The sequence below is a fragment of the Eumetopias jubatus genome, unplaced genomic scaffold (assembly GCF_037043125.1).
Source record: "Eumetopias jubatus isolate StellerSeaLion01/CBP00866 unplaced genomic scaffold, mEumJub1_p1.0 scaffold_7, whole genome shotgun sequence".
Classification (NCBI taxonomy): Eukaryota; Metazoa; Chordata; class Mammalia; order Carnivora; family Otariidae; genus Eumetopias; species Eumetopias jubatus.
Window position 1 is genome coordinate 43836231 of NW_028274813.1, and position 24765 is coordinate 43860995.

A 24765-nucleotide genomic window follows, 5' to 3' on the forward strand; every position below is an offset into this window, starting at 1 on the left:
ATTGCTTTATTTATATGAAAAGACCTCACTAGTTAGTATATTTAGCCAGTTGAATCCTGTTTTTATAGTTTCTTTGTAAAGAGCTTGTTTTAGCAGCCCGAAATGGAGATAGAAATAGCCCGGTAGAAAAACCCTTTAAAACCTCTAGAGCTTTCTTCGGTGGAGAAAAGATTGTTCACTTAGTCATTTAGCAAATACACAGTGAGTATGTGCTTTCTGTCATGTACGATGCTAGGTACTGGCGAAACAAAGGTGTTGTCACCAGACAGGTGTAGCCTAGGTGAGGCCTCTCTGAGGGGTGACATTTAAGTTGGGCATTTACTGTTCTAATAAATAATACATTCGCAGGTCCAAGCAGTTCAGATTTTAATTTCATTTATGTTGGGCCTGCCTGGGGTCATTTGTTTAGGTTACATTCCACTCCGCAAAAACCATAAATGATGAAACAATGTGTGGCCATGAACCTTTTATTAGTATGTTGATAAGGAGCGAAACATAATCATCAACAGTGTAATGACAGAATTATAAATCATAAAATCTAGGTTCATTGGTATTTTTTGTTGAACTTAAAGTTGTTTGTATATGGTTGTTTTTATACTTCAGACATGGAGCACAGTAACCCTGCTTACACGATCAGTGCTGCATTGTGCTATGCGACTCAGCTGGTCAACATTCTGTCTCATATACTTGACATAAATCTCCCCAAAAGGCTGTGCAACAGGCAAGTGATCGAAGGTGGCAGTGTCATCTTTACCGTGGATGTCGTTTTCCTATGTATGCTTACTCTCATTCAACCCAAACCAGGAATTTAAGTATTATTAAGCCAGAAAAACGACTGTGAAATACTGAGATTAATTTCAAAAGCCTAATGTGCAAATTTGTTTCATTATCTTACAATTGCACATGAAGTCTTTGAGAAGACCACAGAGAATTCTCCCATTTGGAAAAATAATTGAACGACAAACTATGACCTTCAGAGGGTATGCTCACGTGTAAGAACTGGGTAAATTATAACTTGAATATTTTTTTTAACTTTTTAAAATAAAAACAGGTGGTTTAAAAATTCAAACAAAAATGTAGGAGTGCCTGGCTGGCTCAGTTGGTGGAGCATGCGACTCTTGATCTCAGGGTTGTGAGTTTGAGCCCCACATTGGGTGTAGAGCTTACTTAAAAATAAATCTTTTTTTCTTCTTCTAAGATTTATTTGAGAGAGAGAGAGAGCATGTGGGGGTGAGGGGGAAGGCAGGCAGAGGGAGAGGGAGAGTCTTTTCAGCAGACTCTGTGCTGAGCGGGGAGCCTGACACAGAGCTTGATCTCATGACCCTGAGATCATGACCCAAGCGGAAACCAAGAGTCAGATCCGTAATTGACTGGGCCACCCAGGTGCCCCAAAATAAAATCTTTAAAAAAAATGTAAAGGTTTACAGTGTACTCAGTTCTAAGTTATACTCAGTTGTACTAAGACCTTCCTACCCCTGTCTAGTCATCCTTACATCTCAAGCCAAATAAATACGTATTATCATGTCTCCCCTTTTAAACACAAAAAATATACTAGGGTGTTTTACACCTTTTTGAGTATTTAACAAATATTGGAGCCCTTTTCTAGGCACTGAGAGGATACAGTGGTGATGAAAACATAATCCTTGCCCTCTTGGCACTTCATTCTAACAGAGGGACAGATAATAAATGAGCAGTGTGTCCGATGGTGATGAATCCTGTGGAGGACATTAAAGCAGAGTGAAAGCAAGGGAATGGGAACGTGGAGGCAGAGAAGGGGCTTGCAGTATGTGAGTGGGCGGGTGTATGATCACGTGTGACCCTGAGGGAAGAGGGGAGCAAGCCCTGGGGAGAGCGAGGGCAGCAAAGGAGGTGGGGGTACAAATTGGGTGGGCCTCGTCAGGCCATTGCGAGCCTCCAGCTGTCATTGTCCACAGAGTGGACAGTTAACAGAGGCTTCTTTGTATAAGTGTGCCAGGGTCTCACCAGCCCCCTATTTATACTTCACAGAATAATCTTGTACATTCGTCATTTCATCGGTGTGCAAGTATTTGTGTTGAATAAATTTTCAGAAGTGGAACTGCTTGGTTAGAGGGTATCTGCATTTGTAATTTCTGTAGCTGCAGTGAAGTTGCTCATCATGAGGGCAGTAGTTCATTCTCAGAAAGTCTCTGTTGAGTCTAACTTATAAAGAGGCAAATGACGTGGGGTTTGTTTTATACTGAGCTGTGGTGTAAAATACACTCTTCCAAATAGACATTTTACCATAGAATTTCCTCAAAAAGATACAGTTTTACAAATTGTATGTTTGTTTTCCAGTGAATTTTGTGGGGAAAATCTCAGTAGACAGAAATTTACTCGAGCAGTGAAGAAACTGAATGCAAATATTCTCTACCTGTGCTTTTCTCAGGTATGGAAAATACACTGTGAGCTAATTTTGAATGTGTTACCCGGTTGAAAATATTAATCAGTGTTTTGCTTTTTCTAGCATGTAAACTTAGATCAGTTACAACCACTGCATACTCTCAGGAACCTAATGTACCTGGTCAGTCCGAACTCTGAACACCTGGGCAGGTAAGAACGGTGCTTGCTTTTGTCTAAGTGGTGGTGCTATGAGTACTTCTAATAGAGCTGTCGTGTGCGTCGGCAGAGCACAGGGGCCTGGTCCTCACCCCCAGAGTCTCCACAAAGGACAAAAATAATGCGCTCCTGTACAGAAGGAAAGGGTGGCTAATCATATTTGAACCTTTATGGTCCTTACATAATCATTTCTCAGGAAATTAATAGCAAACTTTTTTAACACCTAAAATGAAATAGAAGAACCCGCCGTGTTCCCGAAGGGGCCGCCTCGTGCCGTCCTTGAAGCCCGGAAGCCGTGTCTTAGACTCCACGTCTTTGCCTTCTCAGCACTGTGTAGTGTCTGCCCCTTTTCCTGTGCCTTTCCTTTCATGCCTCCTTCCACTGTGACAGTTCGTCCCGGTCTCTTTGTCTCTCTGGCCACCATCTATTGGAGATAAAGGGTATTTCAAGTTTATGGGGTGAACTCGTTTAAAATCCATTAGCTTAAAAACAGGAGTCTAACAAAAAAGACAAACCAGGGCTAGTCTATGGGATCTTCCTGGTCTCTCAGCCCAAAAAATGTGACACAGAGGAAGCTTTTCTTTAGTACCATTAGGGTCACCCCTCTCTGAGTACCTGTCCTTTTTCCATACTCTTAGCAGTCTGTTCATTCGCTTCTGAGATATGACTTGGTTTAGTGTATCTGCACTTGTGAAAGAGGACCAAGAAAATAAAAGGTGGGAACGTTCTTTTGGGGAGTCCCCTTCCCATCGTTCATTTGCTTTTACGACTGGAACCAAGGCTCAGGGGAGGTCCTTTCCACCGGCCAGGGTGCTTGGCTTTCTCCACATTGCAGGGAGCTTGCCATGGTAATCTGCTCTTAGCCACTGGCTTGTGTTTCTCCCCGCCACCTAAAATAGTAACTTTCCTGGGACATAGAATGCTTTGGAAAAAGCTCTGCACTCTCTCCAGGGAACTACACACACACCTAGAATTTTGTGCCATTATAGGGAGTTTATGCTCCTCTCCTCAAGTTCCATTCATTAGTTCATAAACCACATGAACCTGTTAGAAATCCATCCCGGTTTTAGTGGTTGATTTCTGTGGGTTGTTTGCCATCCTCTTTATACATTATTTATATAGGGCTCAACATTAGGAAATTAATAATAAGAACTAATATTTATTGAGCCAATATTTATTGACCCTCAGCCAACTACGTGACATGCCTTAAATCATAGGTGGGCTTACTCTTATTTTACGGAGGGGGCTGGTAACAGAAGCTTAGCGTGGTCAAGTAATTCGTGCCCCTGATCACAGAGGCAGTCTGCGTAGTAGGTCCAGGGTCCCAGCACTTCCACGAAGTGGTAGATACTCATGCTTTTGACCAGTACACACCACTTCATTACCTGAACAGATTAAAAAGGAAGAAAAAACCTATAAGATCAACCTGATAGATGCCAGAAAAGCAGTGAATAAAATTCCGTTCCTATGAATAAGTAAAGAAAACTAGTTGCAAATTAAAAATAGTTTATTAATAAAGGATATCTACCATAAGCCTACAGAAAAGACTATATTTAATGACCTGTTCCTTCCATGGATGTTTAATAAAAGCATTCCTCTACAGTGAGGAAAACAAGAGGATGCCTGTGTCACTGCTACGTTCACATGGCTCCAGAGGCTTAGGCGAGGCAGAACGGTTTTACAGAGAAGTGTAAGGTATATTTATGTTGGAAAGAAAGAAGCTAGATTGGCGTTGTTGTGGAGGGTATGATGGGTGAACTGGCCATCCAAGAGAGCTTGTTTGCTTACGTGCTGACAGCTAGTCAGAAGATGGAATGAGAAAAGCGTTCCCTTTACCGTAGCAACACAAACTATAAATTATCTAGGACTAATCTTTACAAAATATATGCAGACCATACAAAGAAAATATAAAACTTGAAAAAAATGATTCAACACCTATTTCTTGAATGTCTGCCAGGCACCGCACGAGGGGTGGGCCTGAATGAAAGAAGGCCTGAGGCAGTGAACACCCTCAGGATGTTCTAGGAGAGGAAGGCTGAGTATTACAAAAATGCTACTTCTCCCCAAAAGGAAACCTGATCAGAATTTCAACAGATATTTCATGGAACTTTGACAAGCTAATTCGGAAGTTGAACTAGAAGCACAGGCTGCAAGGAAATTTTGGAAAAGAATAGTAAAGGATGGGCTTGGCCCTCTTTAAAACATAGTATAAAGGTAATTAAAACAAGGTGGAGCATGCAAGTAGGTGGAGCAATTAGACGAAGAGAAGAGAGTCCAGAGACCTGCCCTGTCCCTGTGTCCCGAGCGTCACACGACAAGGGCCAGCATGTTGAACTGGATAATAATAGATTGATAGCGGCGGGCTAGTGGGGTATTTACACAAGAACAAAGCTCAACTCATACTACATTCTGTATATAAAAATAAATTCCAGATGATAGAAAAGACCTTATTTTATTGAAGAGAAAAACCCTATAAAATAGGAGAAAGACAGTGTTTTATAATCACAGGATGGGGAGGGAATTCCCATGCAAGCCACAAAACCCCAAAACCATGAAGGAAAGGAGTTACATATTTTACTGTGTAAAAACTCTAAATGCCTTTGGTAAAATACCAGATTCCATAAAGTTAAAAGATAAGCAACAGATCTGTTTTGCAGTCTGTATATCAGACAATGGAATAAAATTTCAAATCTGTAAAAGAAAGGGAGACCTAATAGAAAAACAGCCAAAGGATTAATCCAGGCAGTTCACACAAAAGAAATGCAAGTAATCAGTATTCAAATGAAAAAAGTCTTCAGCCTCAAGAATAAAGAAGTGCAATTCAAAACAGCTTTCCAGTTTTCACCCATCAGTTTGGCAAAAATGGAAAGGATTGACGATATCCAGTATTGGTGGTGGTTCCAAAAACAGGCTGTCTTCTGCTAGGGGTGGACTTCTTTGGAGGGTCTGAAGTTTTCTCTGGGCTTGCCCTGGAGTCAGCTCTCCAGTTAGGGCAGGGGTCTGTGTGACAGAAGTACGCATACTCAGCCAGGCTCACTGCCCCCGAGCTGGTGGTCTGTGGGCCAGAGGCCAGGAGCTGGAGCTTCAGAAGTCCCCTTCCACACCTGCCTCAGTCAGAGTCAAGGCTGTTACTGGAACCTGGGTGGGACGTCCTGTGTCCATGGAGACCAGCTGAAGGAAGGATCCCATCCAGAATCCAACTTAAACCTTTTTTTTTTAAATAAATTCAAACTTGCAAAAATATTCAAAATTGCAAAAAATAGAAGTAGTACAAAGACATATACCCTTTACCCAGACTCACCTTTGTTACCGTTTTACCCTATTTGCCTTATCATTTGTGTAATCTATCTCCATAAAGACACACACATACACATTTTTTTTCTTGAATCCTGTGAGGGTAAGTGATATACATATATCACGGTTCTTGACCCCTAAATACTTCTATATGTATTTCCTAAAAATAGGGGTATTTTCCTCTTTAACTACAGTACAGTTACCAACATTAGCAAATTTCACATTGATAGAATAGTTTAATCCGCTGCCCATCTGCACATTTTGTCTGTGGACCAGATTAATGTCCTCTACAGCATTTCCCCCTCCAATATATGGTCCAACCTAGAGTCTGGTGCTGGATTTAATTGCTATGTTTGTTTAACCTCTTTTAAATCTGGAACCTTTCCATAACTTACTTTGTCTTTAACAACATTAACATTTTTCCCTTTGTATTAATAGAACTTTCATTCTGAACTTGGTGCTTCCTTGGAGTGAGATTCCAGGAATTCTGTGCATTCGAGGCTGGAACACCATCTGGGCCAGGAGTGTTTCCTGGACACTCTGGGGGCCACAGTGGCCATCTGTCCCTCACTGGTGATATTAATTTGATCACCCAGTCACGATGCTTTCCACCTTCTCCACTGTATAATTCCGATTTTTCCTTCCTTGCCACTAAGAAGCAGTCTGTGGGGAGCCACTTTGAGACCATGCAGTTATCCTGCTCAACAGAATTTCCCCCTGGATTTAATATCTGTTGATTTTTCTTATCGGATTCAGTCTTTATCATGATGGTGCCTACGTTAACAACATTATCATCCAGAGTGCGTAGTTTACATTAGAGTTCATTTTTGATGTTCTGTATTCTGTCCGGTAATATTTTTGAAATAAGGTATTTTGCAAAAGAGAGTTTTAAAAAACCAAAAAGGTCTTTTTGTTGCCTTAATCGAGAAGAATAATTCCTTGCAGCATCTTGAGAAAATTAGTAATTTTTATTCCCTGATGACATTAAGCGTAAAAGATTTAATTCTTTTGCTAATTTTGTGTGATGTGTGTGGCTCAGGGTATGCTGGGCAACAAAAATTGCTCCAGCTGGCCACTTTGGGAATCATCCACTGGTTTTTTAGTTGCAATACTTCATGGAGTACCTGTTCCCTGTCACTAGACTCTGCCCTGTGGGATTCCAGCAGAGAACTGAAGTCCCAAGTGGCTTCCTGGGGAGCTCTCCTGGAGGAAGTATCACTCCTGTCTCCTGGGAAAACCTGTCGAGAGGGGGTCTGGGGACCATGGCAGTCCTGTGCCATGCAGATAAGGTGACATCAGAGAGGAACAGAAAACAGGCTGTGCCTCTGAGCTAGCAGGAAGGCAGGCTTCATCTGGCGTTAGTTGAGGAGGCCTCCGGACAGCAAAGCTCAAGAGGACAGAATGAGGGCCCTGTGTTTAGGAAAGGCGGGGACCCGCTAAGATGCTACGTTATGAACAGTTTTCAGAGGCAGCCGCCATGAGGAGAGAAAGAGGCAGGTCTCTGGCGCGCTGAGGCGGGTGGGGCTGACTGGAGGCAGACGCTGGCTATGAGGCGGTGGTGGTGCAGTGAGGACCTGAGCTGGGGCGGGGGGGATGTGTTGAGGCTCGAAAGGGGACTTACTTGGTGATCTCAGGCAGGAGCATGAGGGCGGAGGCCCAGCTGGCTTGTTTGGAGAAGGGCCGCCTGGCTCAGATAAGGAGAGATGAGCCGGAAAGGTTGGCGCTCAGGTGGAGAGCCCTGGCGGGCGGTGAAGCTGGGAGGAAGGAGAGGCATCAAAAAAAATAAATCTTAGGAGTAGACCTGTTTACCAAGGGGAAAAAGGAAAAGAGAAAAGAAATGGATTGTAAGGAGAGCCTTTTAAGGAAACAGGAAAGGGATACTCAGCTAAGATGCTGGTTTCAGTGGTTGTTGGTTAGTTTGGAAAAGCTGCAGGGGGAGGTGGGGGGTTCTTGGGGAGAGTCTCCCAGTTCTTGCTGCCTTCACCCCTTGGGAAAAGTAAGGACTTCTGGGCTACATGGAGGCCTTGTAAACTTGGGAGCCCCTGGTCAGAGGGGCTCTTTGATAATGCAAATTGCTCACAGGAGACCAAAGGGAAACCCTCTGGTGCAACTTCCAATTTAATGAATATTTGTAAAGCCCTAAAAACAGTGCCTGGGACAGAAGTGTTAGCTGTTACTGTTGCTGGTGCAGCCAGGAAGCAAGGTTGTCTTGGAGGAACAAAGCCTGCTTGACCCTGGAGAAAGTGAGTCGGAAGGTGCAGGTGTGGTCAGGTACATTATGGGAGGCCATCGCTAGGCTTTTGTCATTGTTAAGGCCATAAAGAATTTTGGGCCATAGACTAAAATGGCAGGCTGTACCTATTCTAGATCTCTGTCATTTGATTTTTGCTAACCCCCATCATTTTCCCTAGTCATTATCGGAGGCATGTGTCCTTATCTTGGGAGCAGCGCTGGAGAGGGGCTGCTGGGGGGCCTTGGCTACCGGGAAATCCTAGGAGAAGAGCAGGGGGCGGTGGGGTGACTGCCCACCCGAAGCCAGTGCAGCCGGGCTCTCATGAGGCAGGGGCTGACAGGCACTGGGAAGGGGGCCTGGGTGGGGTTTGCTGACACCGCCCCACAGCGGCGCTCAGGAGCTGTCCCAGAGGGTGAGGCCTGAAGGAGGTTATTAGATTTGGAGACGATGATGTCATCAGGGACCTTTGGGGAATAGTTTTCTCCAAAAATACAGTGCAGAAATATGGATTATTCCAGATGACTATGTTCTAAATAGTTATAACTCATTCTGTTATAAGTGGGCCCCTAGAAAATTGCGATCATATCTTAAAATGGGTGCCCAAGCCTGCTGTTGACACCAATCCAAGGAAGCACTGCTAACATGCATGCAACCATACCAGTTGGCTCTTTTGAGTCATAAGAACGTACAAATTGGGGACTTCCATAAGGCAGAGAACATCTGTACGTTTTTTTCTATAGTTTATTACTTGTTCCACCGACAGCCCAGAGTCTACATCCAGTGACTGTTTTTGTCAGAATTGTCTCATTGGAATGCATAGATACTGCAGTTGTTTAAAGAGGAAATTGTACTTTGGACCAGCAGGGTTAGTCTCGGTGGATGGGTTTTTTCCATCCAGGATCTTCACAAATCGGGTAGGTGCACTCGAACAGAGTGGTGTTGTGGTTTTATTCCTTCCTTGGATGGCAGTTATTTAGGTGAAGCAGGCCGCCATTACAGACCATCAGGGGGCCAGTGTAGGCTTGGGAAACGGGTGGACCTCTAGGTCCCGTCAGGCCTGTGTCACCGTCGTCACAGTGCTGGTTGTGTGCGCACAGGTCGGGACCCTTTGAAGTGCGAGCGGACCTGGAGGAGTCCATGGAGTTCGTGGAGCCCGGCGTTGCCGGAGAATCTGCTGAGAGCGGCGATGAGCGCATCAGTGATGAGGAGACCGACCTGGGCACGGACTGGGAGAACTTGCCGAGCCCACGGTTTTGTGATATCCCTTCGCAGCCCGTGGAAGGCTCCCAGAGCCAGAGTGGCCAGCTGTCCCCGCCCGGTGCGAGCAGCAGTGCCGGGGGGATGATCTCGTCCGCCGCGGCCTCAGTGACCTCCTGGTTTAAGGCGTACACTGGACACCGCTGATGCACGCGGACCGAAACGCGCCAGGTTTGTGTCAAAGTTGTTCTTCCACTGTGCTCCAGTAAACTTCGTGTGTTCAGTTAGGGTAGTGCCTGGAACAAAAAGAGGTTAAACCGTTGGTTTTTTTTTTTAAAGCAGGGAGACAAGCATTTCTGTGTATCAGATGGCCGATGGTGACCCACATGCTTATAATAGAACAGTGGGGTCAGAGGTCCTTCTGCCCAGACCCGTGTTGGCGGAAGAAAGGCGAGTGTGTGTGTTCTGTTCTGTTGAAGCAGAAAATTCCTTTGGGCTCCCTTCGGCCATGGGCCACAGGACCCGCAGAGGCGGGCTGACACATCGGTCCTTGCGATGCTGAGACTTTTCCTGAACACTTTACATTTTAGAAGTTGAATCACAAGGAAGTGATTCTTGATGAGTAGGACTTGAAAGATAAAAACTGTTTCATATGAGTTTGTGCTTATGCCATCATTTTTTGTATAGAGAACCAGCAGGCAATTTGAAATACTTGATTTCTTTAGAATCTGGTCTTGTTTGGTTTTTAGGTCAAGGATGTTGGTTTTGTTTGGAAGGGAGGGGCTTTTTGTGTGTGTGGGGGGAAGGGGTAGTTTAAAAATTATTTCACTCATGCTGCTGCTGTCGTAGCTTGTCAGACATTCCTATTTTTATTTCTCCCACACGCCAAAGAAATAAAGTCTCTTATTTTTCGACCCGCATCCATGAACAGAGGAAATCCCAGCTACAAGGATTGCCTGGAGATTTAAAAACTATTTTCTTATATTCTGAAAGGAATTAGTTCATTCTCACCTAGATTATTGAATTTCTACCATCTACACTATGTGCATTTTGAAATTGAATTTACTTTTTGAGTGAAAAGTCATTAAGGTAGTTCCCTTGTGTAAGTTAAATGCCTGCCTGGGCACAGGTTAAAAGCCACTTAACTAAATGGCCTCTGGTCATTCTTCCGGTGTCCCCATTTTTTTCTAAGGGATTCAGTAGGTGGCAGGTTTTCCCAGGGAAAACCATCCTGCTTGTTTTCTTAGAGGTCTTTGTTGCTCTAGGGACACTCCCTTCACTCAGAAACGCAGAGCAAATCAGAGCTGATACTACTCTTCTCTGACAGAATTTTCCCTCACCAAGAGATCATTTTCAGCTAATGTGTCGTCTTGTCATTCTCTTAGTGACAATCTTATAAGAAAACTGTAGAGAGGCATTATGTACAAATATGTAAGTAGTTTTTTATTTTTAATAATTACAGAAAAGTCCTATGTAACAACTACAAAAAGAAATCCTATGAAAAATTCCTAAGAGGCATTATTACCATATCTTGTTAAGTGTGATTAGCATGACAGTACCTCAGATAAATCAGAGACTTACCCTACCCTAGCTTCTTTTCTTGTAATTATTATAGTTGACACTTTGCCTCCAAATCCGAGGTGCTATATAGCTTTTGCTATTGGTATATTTAATGTTTGGGAGAGTTGCAGAAGAAGGGTGTTTATTCCCATCCAGGAGTTCCAAGTTCCCTGACTCTATGAATTTTCCACTTAGGGAGGAAACAGGCTTCTCTCCATGTGGGTTCTCAATAGCTGGTGTTAAGTACTCAGCTTCATGATTGCTGAGCTAGCATTATACCATCCAGGTCTGAAGTTCATAGGGAATGGGTACTTGAACAAAATACCAAATGAACTTAATAGAAGGGTTGTCTAGGCACTTCAAACCCTCAAAAAAAAAAAAAAAGTTTCAAGCTAAGATGAAAGACAGATTTGGGGCTTGGGGATAGAGATTGACTTCAGCTAAAAGATGCGGAGTTGTCATGGTTTCTCTCAAGCAGGCCACTTAAGAAACCATGAATTTGAAATTAAGCTAAAGAATAGAATCCAGAGATCACAACTCCTATCTAGAGAGTAATTCAACAAAACTTAAAGGATACGGGAAATAGGGATTGATAGGGTATGTTTTGTTGTTTTTTATATCAACTAGAGGCACTTTATTTAGGGTTAAATGATCAAACCCTTTAGTGGTTTTGAACACCAACATACTGGCTGACACTGCTGAGATATTTTGGTTTTCATTATTTTGCACTGGATCCACTCTGTAAATACTCTTAAATATACATTTCAACCACTGTTTTTTCTACTCTCTTTGCTGCTCATTAAAATCTTTCATGTAGGTGCCAGAACTATATGTAAACAGCTTTTTAAAAAGTTGAAGCTGGTATTTTTTTTTTTTTAAACAAAAGCCATAGAACTTGGTCATGTTTTCCATATAAAATGATTTGTTGAAACAAGGTAATACTAATAAAAACCTACAGGCACCAAATAGGCTGCTTAAAATGGTCTGTTAAAGACTTTTTTGTAATGGAATATAAGAAGTTTTGCACATCTGTAAGTTAAGGGGAAAAAGAGTATGTCAACACTGGGTGTATGGACAGAATTCACTTAAGGATTCATGTATTGATAATTTGGGAAAGAACATTTGGGGGCATGCTGTTTTTAGAAGAACTACATCTGAGAATCTCCTTGTGGTGTCATGTTGCAGGAATTTCCTATTACTCTGCGACTTCCAAACCAGTTTGAGTCATAACAAATGTTTTCTAAACTTTTATTGTATTATTGCAATAAATCTTTTAACAGTACTTTGCTAATATGTGTGTCTTTTTCAAACTGATTACTTGTTTCTATTGATACATTGAGGGAAGCAAAAATGAGATTTAGCTCTGGAATAATTTATACAGATTATAGGGTAATTTTTTAAGAATTCTTTTGCTAAGGTAAGGAAAAAGGTCTGGTAATCCTAAAAATTATAGCTCATGGTGGTATTAACAGTTAACGGTCCCTCTCTGGTAAGCTGGCAAGAACTAGTTGCTTCCCAGTTACATACCTTATCTCTAAAGATGCATTTTTCTTTTGTAGCCATCATATGATACACATGCCCTACAGTGACTTGGGTGTCTCACAGCAGCTCCGTGGGGAGGTTGCCCATTTGGAATCTGCCCAGACTTTTCAGGACAAGAGAGAAAGTGAAGTATGGGAGGTTAGAGGGGATCTATTAAATTGAGATGAAAACCAAGTAGTTTGGAAAATCACTCCCCCTTCCCTCCACCCCCTTTCAGGTTAGATTACAGAGAGGGGTTATCTGCAGGTAACGGGGATACCAGGAGTGATTACGGCGGAACTGTTGCCTGCAGAAAGCCACCCAGCAGCAGGAGGAACGCAGGCAAGGAAACGGAAGGGTTCCTAGATAGGGCATGTGCTTCAGGGCTAGTGCCCCTCTACCTCCTTAGGTAACACTTAAAAACCATGCTCCTGTCTAGTGCCTACCCCAGTTACATCATGACTGAAGCAGGAATCAGGGTGAGGCAGATGGGAAGCACTGAGGATAACTTTGTCCTTAATGGATGGGTGGTCATTAAAAGTTACATCAACAAAATGGAGTGGGCTTTGGGCAAGTCCTCTAAACTTCAGCTGTGAAATGGTCAATGAGAGAGAGCCACCACCAGCACACTCCAAGGATCTGGTGAGAAAATACCCTGGAAAAAAAGAAATAGCAAATAATCCTAAAATTCGTATGGACCACAAACCCTGAATAGCCAAAGCAGTCTTGAGAAAGAACAACAAAGCTGAAGGTATCATAAACCCCAGATTTCAAGATATACTACAATGTTATAGTACTCAAAACATGATGGTCCTGGCACAAAAACAGATAGATCAACGGAACAGAATAGAGAGCCCAGAAATAGACCCACATGTATATGGTGAATTAATCTACATTATAAAGGAGGCAAGAATATACGATGTGGAAAAGACAGTTTCTAAATGGGAAAACTGGACAGCTACTGAAACTGGACCACTTTCTTATACACACAGAAAAACTCAAAAGGGAGTTAAGACCTAAATGCAAGACTTGAAACCATAAAACTCAACGCATACACAGTATGGGATTTGGGGACGACACCAAAATAAAAGCTTTTGCATAGCAAAGGAAACTGTTAACATAAAGGCAACCTATTGAATTGGAGAAGATATTTGCAAATGAAATATCCAATAAGGGGTTAATATCCAAAATATATATATATTTTACACAACTCACACAAAAAAAATCAATCCAAGTCCTAACCTGAATAGACATTTTTTCTAAAGAAGACAGGGGCTCCTGGCAGGCTCAGTGGGACATGCAACTCTTTATCTCAGGGTTGTGAGTTTCCCACATTGCGTGTAGAGATTATTTAAAATCTTAAAACAGATGACCAACAGACACATGAAAAAATTCTCAACATGACTCATCTCAGGGAAATGCAAATCAAAAGCACAATGGGATATTACTTTACACCTGTCAGAATGGCTAGTATCAAAAAGACAACAAATGTTGGTAAGGATGTGGAGACAAAGGAACCCTTGTGCACTCACTGTTGGTGGGAATGTGAACTGGTGCAACCACTGTGGAAAATAGTATGGAGGTTTCTCAAAAAGTAAAAATAGAATTATCATATGATCCAGTAATTCCACTACTGGGTATTTACCCAAAGAAAATGAAAACACTGATTTCAAAAAGATATATGTACCCTTATGTTTATGGCAGTGTTTGTTATTTACAAAGCCAACATATGGAAGCAATTCAAATGTCCATCGATAGATGAATAGAGAAGATCTGGTGTATATACACAACGGAATATTACTCTGCCATAAAGAAGAACAAGATCTTGCCTTTTGTGACAACGTGGATGCACCTAGAGGGTATTACGTTAAGTGAAATAATTCACACAGAGAAACACCATGATTTCATCTCAAAAAAATGCACACACTCATCAATAGGGAAACGGTGGTCGACAGAGGGATAGAGGGGAAGGATGAGACAGGAGAAGGTGATTAAGAGGTACAAACTTCCAGTTACAAAGTCAGTCCCGGGGGCGCCTGGCTGACTGACTCAGTAGAGCATACAGCTCACTCGGGGTCATGAGTTCAAGCCCCACACTGGGCGTAGAGCTTACTAAAAAATAGTCACAGAAATGGAAAGTACAGCATAGGGAGGAATACTGCAACAACACTGTATGTGACAGATGGTAACTATACTCACTGTGGTGAGCACTGAGTAATGTACAGAATTGCTGAATCATTATGTTGCACACCTAAAACTAAGAGAACATTGTCAACTACACTCCAATATTTTTTAAAAGATGGGATTATAAATGAGTCTGTGTATTAAAAAAATGCAGGATTTGGGGCACTACTGAATCAGAATAAGCACTGTCCAGTGGAAATAATGGAATTTGCATATGTGACTAAATTTTGTCTCATTAAAAAGGTAATAATAGGTAAAAATTTTTATATTTTATTCAAAATACCCAAAAATATTATTTCAACATGTCATCAATGTGAAAAAAAGTAAGATGGGGGGCCAGAGAGGGCCTGCAGAAGGGTCATACTTGTATTCTTGCCCTGAGCCACAAAAACACTGGGGAAGGCTTGCCCCTCTACCTACACCCTTATAATAAATCCTCCTTGAATTCACTCATTTAGGGTGTGCCCCCACTTTCCTATTGAGACCCTGTGCAGTGAAGAACCAGAGCACAGACCAGAACAAATTGAGGGGCCTTAAGCCAAGACCACTCGCCACAGAAAAGAAAACAGGTAACGGGAGAGGTCCCAGCTGCATACTGGGGCAGCCTCATCACCGATCTCTTCTTAGGAGTCAATCAGGGCTGAAATGAAAGTGGCAGGTTACATGCCCTGCAGGAGAATCCTGCTCAGCGGCCTACAGAAAGGGGGCTTGATGAGGAAGAACAGACTGAAGGCCAACAGCTCAGTCCGGGAATGGGGAAGGCTGCTGTGTCAGGCCTGGCAACACCCGAACCCCCACTGGACTGCAAACAGTTGTGCAAATGGAACGTCTAACTAACCTCATACCAGATGGGGACTGACACAAACACAGTCTCACTCTCTACATTCTACTGATCGGCAACTTAGTTTGAATTTGGTTTTTGAAGAACTGCATCATACTCTTCATACTACTTAACTGACACCTGAAAATGCCAGTTTGGAAATCAACTGTTCCGGGGGGGGGGGGCGGGGGGAGAAAGGAAGTAATTTAAAGAGCACGGGTGATAGGCAGTGATTAACTGGGAGGGAGCGTGCCCATCCCTCAAGCCTGTTTCTGCTGTGCACAGAAAAGCACCTCCCCTTTCACGCCTTAGACATTTCTCACCCCTACGCGTGGCACAGATCGTTCTCTACCGGGTGATGGCACAGAGGACTTCCAAGAGTAATTTCAGCTGTATGCCATTTCTCCCCTAAATGCCAACTTTAGAACCGAATTCCTGCTGTTTCATTGTTCCAAAAAGAATGTGAGACAAAGGGTCCCCTAACTAATTTGTCCTGAGGCCTTTTCTCTGCTAACTAAAGAGTGGATGGAAGGGCCCTTCTGGGGGTGGGGGGAGTTCATTTTGCTTTTTAAAGGAACATCACCTCTCACAAGACTTGTCGCAGCTTAAGAGACTATCACCCCTCTCTTCCTGACTCCCCAGCTACCAACATTAGTGGCTCCGCTCCTCTAAGCTAACACCAAGGTCCAATGAGCTGCCTAGAATAGGGGTGCTGCCTGACTGGTTTTGCTTAGGCATAAATACACTGGAGGTCACCCAAGGGAGCATGACCACAATGATGTTTGTTCTTCCCATGAGGTTGTGCAAACACTCGCTATGGCCACAAACTTAGGAACAGCATGAACATCAATAGAAGGGACTGCACATTCCCCACCAGAGGTACTTTTACCGACTCACAAAGATTGCAACACCAGCTCGTTTGAACCCAGGGGAAGGGCAGGGGTAGCAAGGACCAGCTTCCCCAAATGCTAGGCGAGGTGCACGGCAGAGAACGCACTTCAGCGCAACGTTGGTACCTGACAAGGAGAGCTATGTAACCTCAGCTCTCATCAGTGAAGGCTGCAGTATACACAGCAGGGAGTTTGGGGCAGACTGGCTTCATTCCGGTTTTGAGGCAGGCTGTCTCTTTTTGTGGGATGAAGGAGAGGAGGATAGCCAGTCTGCTGAGTGAAGAATGAAGGCAGTGAAAGCTGTGGAAGATGCCTGGGAATACCCATGTAAGAAAAAGGCTCCAAGGCCAGTCCATACAGGCGGGCAGGGACACCCTGACAAGTCCAAGTTAGGAGGGATATTCGGACAGAGCCCGGAAAGGGAGCCCCTAGATCATGAATAACTGTCAGCCCCCAGCCTTCTGCAGCCACAAGGCCCAAAGCAGCCTGTGGTCAGAAGAGCCACCAGCAACAGAGCCCAGATCATACCAAATGCACAACTGACGGTTACCCAGCAAACTCAGAGAGCTGCTTTGGGAACACCCCTAACCAAGAATGGCCCCATGGAACCAGCTTTAATCCTCCTAGATCCCTTTAATCCTCCCCACTTCAGGTTTCTCGTACTTGGGATGGAAAATTACAGCACAGCCCAGGGCCACCAGAACGTGCCAGCACCCCTCACAGTAACATGGTCACTAGCAGCATGTACTGTGTGTGAGGCACCAGGGGGATGGCATGACCAAGCTGCTCTCTCTGAAGCTACAGTAGTGGGGGAGCAAGACCGATCCATAAAATGGGAGAGCGGCAGGAGATGTAGATGGCAGCCAAATGAGGAGGGTGGGACAGGGCAGGGTGGTACCCCGAGCACAGAGCTAGCAGTTTGCTCAGGCAGGGTATGCCGTCAGTCTTGAATGACCCTTTCACATGGCCATTTTAATGCCAGAGTCATTTTGATAAGGCCTGAAAACAAATTTTTTCTCTTTGCCCCTTTCCCATTTCCAATTCATCCCTGCCTTGGCTATCTGGTGTCCTCCACTGAGCAGGGGACAAAGCCAGACTGCCCCAGAGATGGGGGCAGAGGGCTCTCTGACTCCCAGATTTCTGATTTTTTTCTAACGGTGGGAGAGGAAACGGGCACACCAAAGCCTCTGAACAAAAGCCGAAGGTGGAAGTCTTTATTTGGGTCCCCATGGCCGGGAGGCAGCTAGGGTCCACAATCCTACAGCAGCGCAGCAAAGCAGGGAGTGCTGCACTGATGCCAGAAATTTAACGCGGGCTGTTCTGGGCAGCTTGTCACTAGGGGGCTCTGACGCACAGCACCTTTCCCCTCAGGGGAAAGCTACACCCGTCTAAATCAGGAGCAGGGGCGGTGGGGGGGGGGCCCTCTGAGGCCACCTGCTAAAATTCTCCATCATTCACACAGACAGCACTGGGAACAGGGCCCGGCCACAATGTTCAAAAGGGGTCGTCAGTGACTTCCAAGGCCCCCGAGGATCACATGCCAAAACGGGGTTGGGGCATTCTTACCTTGTTCTCTGCTCTCAGTCAGCCCGAGTCATGGCTTTGTGTCCCATGCAAAACCCAGATCCGGAATGGCTGGCTTGGGAAAACCAAGCAAGACATTCTGTGCGTCCACCTGGGCAAATGTAGAACCAACAGCTAGTAACGGCGACAGCTGTGTTTTCTGGGCACTTTCCACATGCCCAGCTGCATCTAAATCCTGTGTGTGCAGATCAGCTTTAATCCTAAATCCTGAGCCATGACGAAGCTATCAGGAAGGCGTGCGGAGACTGCCAGTCTAAAGCAAACCACAGGGGAGAAGGGCGAGCACTGGAAACTTCAGCCCAGGGCACTCGAACTGAAAAGCATTTCCAACATACCTCCGCTGCGGCGAGTCATGAGGAAGGGCACAGATACCACGAAGGAAAGGTAAGCTCTTCTCAGCCTCTCCCCGACCCGTGTCACAGGCTCCGGCCTAGTGCGGTCAGAGGTATCCTTATCATTGCTTGACAGGAACAGACTTGTTCGGCATTGAGAGACACTTTTCAGTTTTAGTACCCTGCCTTTTCAGGGAGGAAGGAGCAGCTTGCCTCCGGCTAAGGGGCAGGAGAGCCCAAGGCAGATTCCAGTGTGGAAGCTGCTCCATAGCCACCAGCACCTTGGCCACGGGTGACCCTGGCTCCACCTGGCTCCTGTCCTGTCCCACTCTGCCTGGCTGACCTAGCCAAAGCCTCCTCAACCTCTACCTCTCCTCTCCTTCAGGGCCATCACGGCCTGCACTCATCACCTCCCTGCAACATTCATCATGCTCCTCCACAGCGTGAAGTGGACGCGCTTTGGTGGGTACCTGACTTTAAACCAACCTAGCAGCTTTTTGGGGCTCAACACCTTCCAGCCCCACCCAGCACTACAGGACCACAGACCTGAGTATTTCCTCACTGACTTAACGATTACTAGACAAGCTGTGACACAGGCCTCCAACAGGGGATGTAGCAGTTACGACAAATAAAAAAATAAGCATAAAGTGTTGCAAAAATGTAAGCTCATAATGTTAACTGAAGATGGTCTCTTTTCCATGGCAGAAAAACAATTTTCTCTCTCCCATCCCCTAACAACTCAAAAAATTTTTTAAATTCTTATTTCAATTCACAACATAATCCTCCATTATTACCTCGAAAAAGGAAGATAAAATGTCAGCAACGCAGGTCCCATTTAAGATGCATGTTTTTATTGAAGTTAAAAAAAAAAATTTGTAACCAGACAGAAAGAGTAAAGTAGACAAGAATGTTATAATCTGACTATATAATATCTTCTCATTCTTGGAGGATCACTAAAATATAACAAAGGATTGTTCTCTATGCTAATTATAAGGTTGTCCAGTTAAACCATTATTTGGTATCTTCAACAGGTTAACCTCTTAACTATTTAGAGTTTCTTCTCAGAAACATTCATATATTATACAGGAAACATTCATAGTTTATTTGGGAAACATTCATATTTTATACAGGATGTACAAATTTAAGACGAGACAATTAAAAAAAAAAAAAACCACACAATTGTAGCCGCAACACTATCCTAGCTGCATTGTGGGGATTATGTTCAGTCTGTTGTCCACTATATACAACTGGATTTAATAGTGTTATTTACAGAGGGGCCAAAAGCACTCATCTAAGGTAAAGGCGCTCGGGTTTAATGTGCACTTTCATAGCCCTATGAAAACACAACCATTATATACACTGTAAACACCACAGGGCATGAAATCCATCTCCAACCACAAACTTCAATCGCACAGATCAAGCATACAAGGGCTAAGGTAAGGTGCCTGACTTTTCCTTTGTAAGCATACTTTTCATCCAAAGAGTGCTGCTCTTCTTTCCATAGGACACTATTCACTTATTTCAAATATGGTGCCAGTGCTTAAAACATTTCTGGAACCCCTTTTTCGGGATTGCCTGCATAGTCTGCAATGAACTCTTCTGAACGTCCTTGATGGTGGCAAGTCTTTGTCCTTTGAGAATGGATTTGATTTGGGAGAACAGGCATATTCACAGCCAAGTGAATCAAACTGTGAGATACCACCCCGGACCAAATGGCGCCACTCTAAAACAATGAGACCAATTTCCTTGTATAGCTCATAAAGCAAGAGTTAAAAAAAAAAAAAAAAATGCCTGAGCAATGGCAGTCCTGATGGAATAAGTACAGATTCTCCTAGAGTGCAGGCTCTGAGAGGCAACATTCACTTGAATGGTAGAGCTAGGTGGTGGTTTGCAATTTTAAAAATCAGTCCTTTTGTCGCCTCTCACACAGACTTTAGTATTCCTCTTCAGTTTCGGCCCCCTTTGCTTTCTTATGGATTGCCCGATTAAAGGTGTGGCAAGCAGGGACCCAGTGATTGTCATGAAGCCCCAGCTTACAGCCGGGGAAGCCCTTCTGAGACCGGTGGCAGCACATCCAGTATCCTGGCCCATAGGGCAATGCCTGGCAATAGGGCTTAGGGTGCCACCGGCACAGGGACACATCCCCTTTCACGTATTTCTTCTTGCACTGCTTACAAGGGTCCTCTCTGTATCGTGGATCTCGCACCCAGCGGGAATCTGCCGGTCTGATGTTGTAGTATTCAATGATAAACTTGAAATAGCAGCAGGTACATTTGAGAGCCACTAAGCTCTTGGTGGGAAGTAACCTGAAGATTTTCACCATGAGGTGGTGGGGCAGAAACGCCATGTACTGCTGAGGCTCCAAAAGCTGCTGGATTTTAAACCTGGTCTCCAGAAAGTCATGAGACACTTGCTTCTTCCAACCGGTTGTCTCCAGCACCGGTAATGTACTTTCCACCGGAGATACTGGCAGGACAAAGGCATCTGCGGGAACCCTTTCTTCCTCCGATGCACTGTCACCCTCCGCAGCATCGTGAAACTGGCTGGCCTCAGAAGTCCCCCTTGTGCTTTCACTCAACTGGGAACAGTCTGACTGGTGCTGACCAGGTGGCAAAAAAAACAACATCCCCGGAAGTGGGTCTTCGCAGGACTCTGAACTAGAAGGCTGGCCTTGCTCTACCTTGGACACAGTGATACTAATGCACAAAGATCCCCTTCTTCTCTGATCAGGACTCTGGCTAGTAAGCGGTGCGAGCTCTCTACTCATACAATCAACAGCATCGGTGGGCAATTCAATGGCTTGAGAGCAGGTGTGAGGAGGAAAAGGTGACCTGGCAAGTTCCTCTGTCATTTCCACATCATATCTATCGCCATTTTTCATAGCAGTGTGCTGATCCGGCTCAAATTTTGCACTGTCCGTAAGGAAATTCACACTTGCTGGCAATGGCGGACAGCCCCGAGGAGCACTGTCCCAGGCCTCATTTCCCTTAGGAGAACAACGGTCAGCTCTTGAGGGGCCATGGTCCACAGATACAGACCCCACAGGATTCACCTGAGTGTCTGGTGCCTCCAAGGCGCCTTTGTTTGTTTTGCCTTCATTAGCCTGAGTGCCATTTGCAAGCAACACCCGGCCCACATTCCGACGGAAGCTGTTATTCCTCGAGAGGCTCCCAGGCTCACGCTGGCTCTGCCGCTTCAGGCACTCAGACTCCAGCCTGGCTACCATGTCAAGGACACGGACTGGCTCACTCTGTGGTTCCCCAACCTCAGGATTTCCTCTTTCCGTGGATTCTTCACAAGCTCCAGGAGCAGAAAAGGGCTCGGAGGCTGAGAGCACACCTCTGGACTGCCCAGGAACCCTTACCACAGCAGGTGAGTTAGTGCAGTTTTTCGTGCAAGTAGCTAGCAGGGCACTGGCTCTCTGCTCAAGGAAAGCGACCATCTGTATGACCGACAGAGGCCTCCCGGCATAGATGCCGTCACCACTGTCACTCACATAATGCACAGAACAGTGCTCGATGCCACACGCAAAGGGCTCAGGCTGGTAGCACCTGCTGTTGACTTCCCTCATCCTTTCTAACTGTATTTTGGCTTTTTTAAGATCCCCTGATTTTTTCCTTCTTTTAGTAGCTCTCCCATCAATATCCCAGGAGCTTTTTATTTTCATAGATCCTATCCTATTGCTACACTGGTGGGCTGCAAAGAATGCAATTTTCTCCTTGGTATTTCCCGGTTTCACAACAGCCCAGATATCAAGCGGCCCTTCCCCTTCTTCACCCTGGTGGATTGTTGCAGATGGTGCATTCTTCTTGGTTTTAACATTCAAGCTGCTCTCTACAGGACTCTTCCCACTCATGCTGCACAGAACATTTGGAGAAAGAATCCCAAAAGGCTTTCGAGATGATGCTTTACCAAGAGAGGGTGAAGGAAAGACACTTGGTTTCACGTAGCTAGCTTTGCATTTTTCATCATCTATAGCTTCTTGGTGGCTCATAGGAGTTCTCAGAGTTTCCTTGCTGATTTCCAGAGGTCGCACTTTCTTCTGGAGTTTCCAATATGGCTTTAGGTGCATAACAGAGGCTCTACAGGAAAGAAATACATATTTGATTAAAATAGTACTTTTGTTTTTAGAAAAGTTAACATATAATCTTCTGACCATTCTAGCAAGTAATAGAAACATTTTGTCAGTTCATTAAATCTTTACCATACCAACTCTCATTTCAGCTAGTTTTTAATGTACGGATCAAGAATCACAAGAGCAAAACCACCACTTTCTGTGGTGTACAGGCCAGAAAATAAATTGGTAAATTTGAAGCTGAATAGAGAGTGAATTTCAGAAACTGACATTAGTTAACATTCTACACATAAAATCAGTCCTTCAAATGTTAAAAAGAAATAACTAACTTACTGAAAACCTCCAAATACAAGGCGAGCTGGCCAGAATCCCTAGCAGACCGACCCTATTTCTAAGCCGTCATGGCTGGCGTTTTCTTGGCTGCTACTAGTCTATCAAAACGTCGCACCGCCTCCTATGCTGCTCTCTTACTGCTCAGTTTCAGATGCTTCTACTTTTTCACCTGTTTGCTTATGTACTGTGCCCATCTACTAGTCTTGATTTTTTTATTATTTTTTTTTATGTTAAAGATTTATTTATTCATGAGAGACAGAGAGAGAGAGAGGCAAAGGGAGAAGCAGGCTCCCAAGGAGCAGGGATCCTGACGCGGGACTCGATCCCAGGACTCCAGGATCATGACCTGAGCTGAAGGCAGACGCTTAACCATCTGAGCCACCCAGGCGCCCAGTCTTGATTTTTTTTTTTAAAGATCTTTTATCTTTGAGAGAGCAAGAGAGCACGCACACATGCGTAGGCAGGGGGAAGGGCGGCGGGGAGAATTTCAAGCAGACTCACGCTGAGTGGGGAGCTCGATACAGGATTCAATCTCATGACCATGACATCATGACCTGAGCTGGAATCCAGAGTTGAACGTTTAACCAGCTGAGCCACCCAGCCAGGCGCCTCTAGTCTTGATTTTCTAAATCATCTATTTGTATAAGCTCTTAACTGTCAAATTTCCTCCAAATACCTTAAATCAAATATAGAACCGTTCCATAATCCTTATTAAGTCTAAAAACCATTTGGCACTATTTCAGAAAAACAATGCCCTGTTTTGTTCCCTGAGCAAGGCTGGAGGAGATGAGAGCCATCTTGGAAATTAGAAAGATGATTACATGCGATTACACACATTTACATGTGTGTTTTAGTCCTTGCTGTATCATTAATTAGCTAGATTTGGTGAGTTTAACTCAGACAAGTCACTTCCTCTCTGGGTCTGACTTGAAATGTTGACTGAGGGGTTGGAATACTAAATTATCTAATCTCATCAATTTTTACAATAAAATATCCATTGTTACCAGAGCACTGTGCATTGAGAAAAGTGTTCTGTAGGGATGCCTGGTCTCCTACAAAATAAACCTACAGACAAAAATAAACATCTGCAATCAGAGGTTGGTGGCAAGAGCCCCCACAAATCTAGCAAGTAATAGAAACATTTCCCTACTCTCACTCATGGGGACACCAGTCTAGGACATACATATTCGGCAACTCAGCATATTCCTTTATCATTCACCTTATAACAGTTAGTGATGGCCTGCAACATGTCAGGCTCTATGATAATTGCTTTCAAATATTAATTTTAATTGTCAAGGATGAAAGTGATCATCCAGGACAAGTTTGTTCACCTTTCAACTCTTACTTCCTTGAGTCTGGGCTCAGCTAAAAGAAGAAACAGGAATATGAATATTTTCTAGCTAGGTGAAGAGAAATCTTGCATTTAAGACAAAGTACCTTTTCAAAGATATCCCTCAAATAGGTCAGATTGGTTTGTTGATGATCTTTGGTAATTTCTATCCTAAATCTGTGATGTTTCCCACTCTCCTACACTATAGCATTTTTGATAGTTTATATAGTCTTACAAAAAGACCCACCGAGATTTCTTCAAGAACAAGATGAATATATATGAATAAAATAAATGAATATGAATAAAAAGAGACACATCTAGCGCTGTGTCAACAATTGTCTGGTTTTTCATACTCCCTTCAACCATTCTCTAAGTGAAATCAAAGAAATGGAGGTTGTTGAAAAATTCAATAAGTTCTCACATAATGATCTCATTACCGAGTGTCTATGAATAAATTTAAACTTCAGCAATGTGTGTGCCATTCTGCATTGCACAATATGTTCTCTTCGCCTTCTTCCCCCACACATTATTTTAGGTGCTATTATTGATAGGCAGGGACATTAAGAAGAAACTAATGTAATTATGGAAGGCTTTTGTTTGCATTTATTAACCTGTGAAGTCAGCTCAACTGACACATTGATAGCGGACAGGGTTTTAGCAGGATTAAAATAAGAGATGATCTTAGGGAACAGAAGTGAGGGAAGGTACAACTGGGAAGGAGAAAAAGCCATTTGATGCAAACAGGGTGACTGCAGGAGGGTAGGGGACGAGTCTGTGGGACCCCTGAAGGAAGCACAACGATTAGGCATGGGCTCTTGTCCCCTGCTTTGTTAAA

At 44.0% G+C, this 24765-nt stretch overlaps 2 protein-coding genes across 12 annotated transcripts in view; one reads left to right on the plus strand and one right to left on the minus strand.

The window, feature by feature from the left end:
- Positions 1–12133, plus strand: part of ATG14 (autophagy related 14) — a 36830-nt gene extending 24697 nt beyond the window's left edge. Inside the window, exons 7-11 of one of the 2 annotated variants that reach the window (XM_028110988.2) lie at positions 604–721; positions 2317–2407; positions 2486–2571; positions 9202–9532; positions 9641–12133. In XM_028110988.2, coding sequence (XP_027966789.2) covers positions 604–721; positions 2317–2407; positions 2486–2571; positions 9202–9508 — 602 coding nt within the window. In that variant the 3' untranslated portion in view covers positions 9509–9532; positions 9641–12133. Of the gene's footprint in view, positions 1–603; positions 722–2316; positions 2408–2485; positions 2572–9201 lie in introns of both variants that reach the window. The other variant, XM_028110915.2, reaches the window with a different exon arrangement.
- Positions 172–24765, minus strand: part of FBXO34 (F-box protein 34) — a 97315-nt gene continuing 72721 nt past the window's right edge. For 6 of the 10 annotated variants that reach the window (XM_028110815.2, XM_028110409.1, XM_088024583.1 and 3 more), the window contains one exon: positions 19022–22274. In XM_028110815.2, the coding sequence (XP_027966616.2) occupies positions 20126–22274 (2149 nt within the window). In that variant the 3' untranslated portion in view covers positions 19022–20125. Of the gene's footprint in view, positions 3002–3804; positions 9598–12388; positions 14728–19021; positions 22275–24765 lie in introns of those variants that run through there. The other 4 variants (XR_015768501.1, XR_003610547.2, XR_003610549.2 and 1 more) reach the window with 4 other exon arrangements.